Source organism: Euprymna scolopes, chromosome 41 (assembly GCF_053919585.1).
Source record: "Euprymna scolopes isolate OS-2025 chromosome 41, ASM5391958v1, whole genome shotgun sequence".
NCBI lineage: Eukaryota > Metazoa > Mollusca > Cephalopoda > Sepiida > Sepiolidae > Euprymna > Euprymna scolopes.
This window is the reverse complement of record NC_136522.1, coordinates 64,611,199-64,619,713: the sequence shown is the minus strand read 5'-3', so window position 1 is coordinate 64,619,713 and position 8,515 is coordinate 64,611,199. Positions and strand designations below refer to the sequence as shown.

Here is an 8,515-nt window from a genome sequence, read left to right as displayed (position 1 = left end):
ATTTTCATATTCTGATAACGGCCATCTTGGTTTTATAATGAGGTTGACCATCTGCTCATGGAAAATTGTCATTTTATTTTTACACAAAAATGATTTGATAATTTAAAAAAAAAATCCTTAGCACTGATTTTTATTTTTATCAAAATTAATTTTACACCTATTTTCAAATGATTGTATGCTGTAATGTAAATGGTATTTGTAGCATATAAACAGCATTATCAAAATGAATTGCAGAAGTATACTAATTTGCATATTCCGATAGCGGCCATCTTAGATTTATATCAGGGTTGACCATCTGCTCATGAAAAATTGTCATGTTTTTGCACAAAATGACTTGCCAATTATTTAAATCCTTAATCTTTTGAGCGTAGACTTTTATTTATTTTTATTTTTGTAGAAAAATAATTTTTTACACCTATTTTTAAAATAACTGTAAGCTTGACCTTTTATTGTATTCCAAAACAATTTGTGGCATATAAGATAGTGTAGCAGTAGGTGTATCAGAATTTTTGTAGGAATTTTTGACATCCCTAACACGAAACTGCGAATAAAATATAAAAAACTCATAATTTCTCCTTTAAAAGTGGGTTGTTTATTTTCTTTATGGATTATACTTCCAAAATAAACTATTAAAGTTGTATAAAAAGTTATAGAAATATTATTTTTTTTATTTGTTAAAAAACAGTAATGAAATTAATTGAATTTTACAAGTTCAGTATTTTTCAATTTTTAAAATTAAAAAATCTATCAAAACTTTTCTATTGATTCAATTTTTACGATATTTTCAGAGTCAATGTGAAATTTTATGTTCTTTCCAATAGACCGAATATAATATTTTAGACAAACGTTTTTTTTTAAACTCATGCCCTCCCATTTTGAAATGTCTATTAAAAAGTAAATAATTAATTTATGTACCAAAGTTTTATGTATCATAAATTGAAGATAAAAGATCAATAAATAATATATTCAAATTTAAAACAAAAAGGACGTGTTTTTTTAGAAATTTACCTGTAAAGTCTGAAGTTTAAAACCTTTTTAAAAAAAAAACACGTTTTTTTTTTTTTTTTGCTTTTTTTAAATGAAACTTTGGTCCTTGCTCCTTTAATTAAAAAAAAATTAGGGCTTGAATTATATTTTTCGAGTAGTTATAAGCTTGGAAAGACAGAGAGTGGAATTATTCAATATTTTTCACGAAATTTCTGACACACCTAGTAAGAACTATTTTCTCTGGTGAATCAATGCCATCCTCTGAGTTCTCCGGCCACTGGCTGACTAATCAGCTAACAGGTGCATTGATTCATCTGCTCCCTAAAAGTCTTAAGGAAACGCCAGCCAGTCAGATCCAGACCTCCAGCCTAGCAACATCTATCCTCTTTCGTCTCCTGTCCACCAGACATCTCGCTATAATATTGACGGTCTCGATTTGAAACAACTGCTATCCAGCCGGGGACGACACGATATTGACTGACCTTTGATGACCTTAAAAAATTTTTTTTTCCCTTCTTCCCTTTTAGCAGCCTGACCTGCCAGTTCCTGCTACAAATAAAATACTCTTCATTGTTATTGTCTAAAAGGAAGTTTGTGTTTCTTTTGTGCCTTGTTCTTTGCTTTAATTTATTAGGAAGGTAAAATAGCAATCACATCTCCTAAATAGTACGGAACCTGTGGAAATTTCACAGCGGCATTTTTCATATGTAATATATTGCTGCTAGGTATACTGTAGACGTTCAGCATGAATGGAGACCTCATGATATTATTGTAGCCCTTTTGTTAAAACTGTAAAATTATTTATCTACGTGATCTGGTTAATGTAGTGTCAGAATATATCTGGTTATCCGCGTTTATCTCCAAAATCCTTATAGGAGTTTGTGACATATTTCTATTGTATGGACGTTCAGCTGGAACAGAAATACCATGATATCATAATACCATCTTTAAACAAAACAGATACTACCCTTGGATCCCAGATAGAAGATGTAAAAGAAACTCGTCGTTTAATTTCAATGTATGCCCTTTTTTTACAGCGGTGAAATTTCACCGTTTACACCGCATCGCATGACACCGGGTAACACCGTTACGCTTCAGGGCAGCATTTATTTTTGAGAACTATTTTCTCATCTGATGAGATATCGAACATTTTCCGGCCGATATCGTTGCCGTTTTAAACGAACTCTTTATTTTTCTGTCGGAATCGATAGAAACATCCGGGATTTAGCAGAGAAGTGAACAAACGAAAAAAAAAAAAAAAAAAAAAAAAAAAAATTAAGCATAAAAAGAAATCAACTTCACAGCCAAATTTATTCGCCGAAAATTGTATTACATTTCTAATTAATACGTTGACATTTTTTTTTTGTATTATTTAAAGATGTTTATTTTTTGTGCACTCACTTGTGTCTCGTAAATATATATATATATATATATATATATATATATATATATATATATATATATATATATATAATATTACACTTATTCAAAAAAATATTAAAGTTTTGGGGTCCAGTTTCTTTAAAGGTGAGAATGATTAATTAATTGCAAGTATCAAATTAATTATTGTCATCTTTAGTTGTTTTGATTAAAAAAAAAAAAAAAAAAATCAGACAAAAACTATTACTTTATTTAAATTTAAAAAAGATGCAATATCACTAGCCCGAACTTTAAAAAGTTGTACTAATTAAGGAATTAAATCCGCCAGAATACATTTCGATTTCCTCAAAGTATCTGAAATTAAAATAGACCAGTAATAGGTACTAGTGCAGAGAGAGTGACCCGGACGTAAATAATAACGTTATTATTTAAAAAGCCATTCTTAACATGGGGAAGGTAGGGTGTTTTGTACCTATTCTATACTTCAACCTTACAATTGAATAAAAAAGCATCATAAAACTTGAAAATACGATTTAAAAAATAGCGCAGATCTCTGCAGTCTGCACTAGCACCCAATAATACAAGTTAAACATCCCCCCCTTTTTTTTTTATCATTTATTTATTTTGTAATTTCCTTTCCATATCTGAATGTAATGAACTTTACAAATACCAAATTGAAATTGATTTTTGAAATATCTAACGCACGAATACTATCTCACTTTTGATGCTTACGTAGTTTACAAACTTTTTTTTTTTTTCATTTTTTATAGATCGTATTAAGTTGAGAAAAATTCAAAATCGCAAATGACACTACAGTTTAAAAAGCAACAAAAACGATAATAAAAGGAAAAGACCATACTAGTGCAGAGAGTGATCCGGACGTAAATAATAACGTTATTATTTAAAAAGCCATTCTTAACATGGCGAGGGGAGGGTGTTTTGTGCCTAGTCTATACTTCAACCTTACAATTGAATAAAAAACATATCATAAAACTTTAATTAAACTTGGAAATACGATTTAAAAAAATAGCGCGGATCGGATCACTCTCTGCGCGAGCACCGAAAAGACTCCCTGTTAAATAGGACTAATGATAAAATAAGATATAAATCCCTACCCCCAAAAGGGGGGAGCGTCATAAATATATTTTAGCAAAATAAATAAATAAATAAGAACGTAGATTTGGTTTCCAAAAATGTAAATTGTATTTCTTTTTAATTCTTTTTGTTAAATTGGCATGATTGTTGTAGAGCAAGAGCACAGTCGACCATTTCAAATATAAAATGTAAATACATACAAATATTAACAGAAGTGGGTACTCTTACACCCAATTCTATAATTTAATTATTGTTTATAATAAGTAAAGAAAAGAAAAAAAGAAAAAGAACATACAAATTGTTAATCTTAATAATTATAAAACCCTGTGGGTGGACCGACCGTCTGGGCGTCCTTGCTTGCTTTAAATCTTATATATTAGCAGATACCCGGCGTTGCCCGATATTAAACGTAACATTAAATTCTTAAAAAAAAAAACAAACAAACGAAAAAAAAAAAACGGATAGAAATTGCATGTGCATGCGAGTATTGTTTTTTTTTTTTTCTAACCATTTCACTTCTTGTAAGTAAAAAAAAAACAAAAAAAAAATACTAGCTGAATCGAAACCAAAACCTTCACACAGTGAGTCAAGTACGATAACCATGAGGCCAGGGGCCAGCTTGCCACGATCTTTAAAAAGTGTTTTCAATCCTACTTATTCTTAACATGAGGAAGCTGTTACACGAGCGATTTGCGCATGCGCAGTCATGAAACAGTTGACAAACTGCTAAAAATCCGATGACCCCTAAGTACCAAATTTTCAATTTTCAGCCCTTAGCACCCCTTTTTTTCTGGATGAAAACCGATTAAAACGTTTTTCACATGTCTAAATATCCCATATATCAAATTTCAAGTCTGTAGATCAAGAATTCGTTGAGTATTTAGGTTGAGAATTGTCCTCATATACATTCTCACTTTTATAGATATCACATTTAAATCTAGATAAGCCTGCATGATTTCACCGTAAAGAATCATTGTATTCCTTGTCATAACTAATACGTAACTGTTTAAATACAGTATTTATCTAATAGCTTAATGTTTTGGTTTCGATTCTAACTGATGACACTCAAGTCATATTTCTTTTTAAAACTTTTGAAATCACTACTATATATTGGGTACAATATAATAATGAATAGACAATTGGCTCTATAATAATAAATACAAGATCTGCATAAATTAAAATATCATATTTTAAGCATATTTTACGACCAGGCAATGCCCGGTGGCGTGCTAGTTATTCATAAAAAGTAAAGAAAAGAAAAAAATACAAATTGTTAATTTATTAAAAAATAGAAATACAATACTGTAAAATAACTACACAAACTTTTAATGAGATAAAAAAAAAAAAAAAGTTTTTATTAAAGTAATTCCTCCAGGATGCATTTCGTTTTCTCTATAAATGAGTCGGTCATTTTAATCTTTTGCTAATTTAAAAAAAAAAAAAATCCTAAAAGTATTTATTGTCTACTAATGATAATAAAATGAAATAAAATATCAAATTAAAAACTCCCGGGCAACATCTGGTTGATATTACTGACAGATAAATATGCTTTTAAAAGTAAAACTTCACCCAAAACTAAATACAATTGTAATTCAATATATTTAAGAAATATATTCATTAATCTATTTATGTACAAAAGAAAAAAAATTATGAAAGTAAATCCACCAGAATGCATTTTGGTTTCTCCATAAATGAGTAGAATATTTTAATCTTTTAACAGCAGTTGCAAAAAAAAAAAAAATGGAGTACTTCAGAGTTTTGAAAGAATCTCAAATTTAAGGTTTAAACGTGAGAGGTATTTTTATTTTTTTGCAATTAATTGTCCAATTATTCTCGATGAAGTGACCTCCCCCTCCCTTTTTTTTTAGAAGCATTTAAGTTATTTTTAGGCTGGAATTAAAAAAAAAAACAAACAAAAAAGTAACAATCCTACAAGTATTCACAGTAAAAAAAACAAACTAGTTAGTGATTTTGATATCATCCCTAAATTAACACAAACAACAAACTTTCACAAAAAAAAAAACACTCAACTAGCTACAACCACTACCAACAATTTCCCCCGTTCTCTATCTGGGTCTAAATCTAAGTGCAGATTTCACAAACTGCCCACGTGTGGAACACTGTTTTGCTGACCTACTTCCTGGCCAACTACAGTATGGTAGCCTTCAAGTCCAATGTAAACAAATTCTTGTTGAACTGTCTCCTTAAATAATCAAATTCTACCCAAATTACATCATTAACGGTTACTACACTACCACCTCACATTCACTAACCCGTATCCTTGAGTGGGGTTTGGCCTTGACAAGTGGTGATTCCCTTGTAAAAAAAAAAAAAATGACAGGGTGCATGGCAGAATTGTTTTTCTGGTCTCTCGGTAACAACGTCTGTATTCCGGATCACGTTATCGGCTGTCATTCGTACCACGATAAGGAGCAAAAAGTTTCGAACCCCGAACATCCTTACTTGGAAGAGAGACAATTATTTGCAGACAGTCAGGATATTACGTGGACCCCACGTAATAAGCGGCCTGATCGTCTCCGCGATACGCTAAAGGATGTCGAAGCACTTTTGACACAATACAAATGTGTGAAAACTAACTGGAGAAGCCGAACTGTTCTTCAAACCGTGCTAAGCAATGGCTGTTTGATTTCATATCAACTCAAAAGCAATGCTGATATCGAGAAATTAATAATCGACAAATCGTTGATCGGCAAATTAAGCAGTCAGTTCATCTCCGATGCTGTCCTTACAAAATCGTTTTTTCTATTTTCTTATCCAGACTGTGCCAAACTTGATTATATATATTTCCAAAAAACACCATCGACCGGTGATGACATCAAAAAGCTTGAGAAAATCTCTTCCTGGGACCCCAAAATCTATCGACTCCACATTCCTGGCCCGACGACTAGAAGAGTTTCCCGACATCTCTGTTATTGCTCCAACTCGGATCTTTTGCTTGCTTGGTGGTCACTAAACCCAGAAGATGCGTGTCCGTGGTCACCGTTGGCTAGTGAAAAAGAAGAAGCTAATTTAATCTTGTTGGCTCTCAGCGGGCCGCACTTGGAAGTTGTATCTTTCGTAAAAACAGAATACAGCCTCTTGCAAGTAAATTTTAGCCGTTGCCATATGCAGCAGATTCTTACAATCGAGCTGGTCTCAAGCCGCTCAGGAGAAGCCACAGTTGAAGTTGCTACCTACCAAATATTGTCAGCTCGGATGCAGCGTCGGAATAACGCTGTCTCTCTCGTTCTACCCAGCATGGTTTCATGCTACTGCGTCCACCCGACGCAGAATAAGATTCTATTTGGTTGTTTCGACGGAACTTTGTTCATGTTCGATCAACTTGGACTGACCACATGCTCAACCCAGGCGAATATCACCGCATCCTGCATGGCGTGGCACACCAACGGCAGCGTGGTATTTATCGCCAGCTCTTCAGGTAACATCCAGATATTTGACCTTGCACTTAACCATTTGAGATTACAGCTTGTTGGTGAAAATCTTTCTTTAGATAAAATTTTAAAAACAGAACCATTTTTCAGGAACACGACACTTCTGCAAGATATCCAGTGGAATTCCATATCCGAATGCGAAGACACTGTAGGCGATCCACATTTTCTCCTTCTTATCTATAAGCGCGGACCGCTTGCTGTTCTACGACTCTATCTTGGACTAATCAATTCGGAAGGCCTTTCAGTTCTGGAACTGATTAAAGAATATTTAAAACATTCTCAGTTAAGCCAGGCTACGAGTCTGCTGTGTTCACTGCGATGGGACATTGACGGTCCAAGTTGCTATGCGGGACTTTCTGCTATCGTGAACTATCTACTACGACAACCTTTAAATGCTGAAAGGGAATCTTATCTAGAAAAAGCACTCGGCATGTTTTATTCTCCGAAGGAATCTTTAACAGATGCAGTTATATTAGAATATCGGGATCCGATCTGTCGACTAGCGCGGCGATTCTTTCATCTCCTTCTGAGATATTCTCGGTTTGATAAAGCTTTTCTCTTGGCCGTCGACATCGGCAGTGAAGACCTCTTCATGGATATTCATTATGCAGCATTGGATTGCAAAGAAACGGGATTGGCCGAAGTGGCCAAGAAAAAAGCTGAAGAAATCCGTGACACGTACGTTAATACATCAGACGACGACTACGATTCACAAGAAAGTGCTGATCCAGAACTTTATTCTTACGACGACGATTGTAGTGCCAAGTCTGGGTCTTTGGGAAATGCCTATCACAATCGGTTGAAAAGATCTTCAAGTTTGCGTAAGAATGCCACGTCGTCCCGTGATCCTCTTGACATGAAAAGACATTATACAAAAGAGAAGTTATACAAAGATGTAGATACACGATTGGACGGGTACTCCAGAGAAGTATCCGACTTGCCTGATAATCAGTCAGAATATTCCAATGATGATATTGGTCATAAACTGGCAAATGAACTTATACAAGATTACACGGCTGCACTGATGGATTCCCCTCCCCATGAAGGAAACAACGGTCATGTTCTGACTTATCTTTAATTTGAGAAGCTTTATTTATTGTGGACCCAGTGTAGAGTTAGCAGCTGAAAGGGACGGATTTAGCACAACACTATATCTGACGTCAGTTAAACTCGACACTCTTAATAATAAATGTAAATAAAACTTATACTTTTATATTGATTTGGTCTTTGAATGTCTTTTTTTGTTTTTTTGCTTGTTGTTTTTTTTCTTTTTTTTTTTTTCAAACCTCCATAAACATTTACGGTAGAAATATATGACCCCCCCCCTTCACTACTAGCTAATGTAAATGTCTCCTCTCATCACCTAGGACATAAGCTAACCAACCCTCTCCTCTATTGTTTCAGAGTGTAGAGTGAACAGCATTCTTTAGTGGAACTTGGAGGACGCACTCAGACTACATCAGGATCGTCAGTCTCTTCTTCGCCCATTCCTTGTCGACTAGAGAAAGGTGTGCTACTCATCTATGCTGTTCACTCTACACTCTGTTTGATTTTCTCAAAGGTAGAACAGTAAAAATCCACGGACATCGGAATGAGGATGC

The 8,515-nt window shown here is 33.7% G+C and overlaps 1 protein-coding gene across 1 annotated transcript; it reads left to right on the top strand.

Moving 5' to 3' along the window:
* The first annotated feature begins 2,456 nt into the window (after positions 1–2,456).
* LOC145266556 (WD repeat-containing and planar cell polarity effector protein fritz homolog) lies at positions 2,457–8,133 on the top strand. Its single transcript, XM_080122370.1, has one exon. The coding sequence runs from the start codon at positions 5,797–5,799 to the stop codon at positions 7,990–7,992; it is 2,196 nt and encodes a 731-aa protein (XP_079978496.1). The 5' UTR covers positions 2,457–5,796; the 3' UTR covers positions 7,993–8,133.
* The last annotated feature ends 382 nt before the right edge of the window (positions 8,134–8,515 follow it).

Coding starts and splice junctions, on each gene's coding strand:
- LOC145266556 (XM_080122370.1), top strand. CDS start 5,797: ATGACAGGGTGCATGGCAGAATTGTTTTTCTGGTCTCTCGGTAACAAC.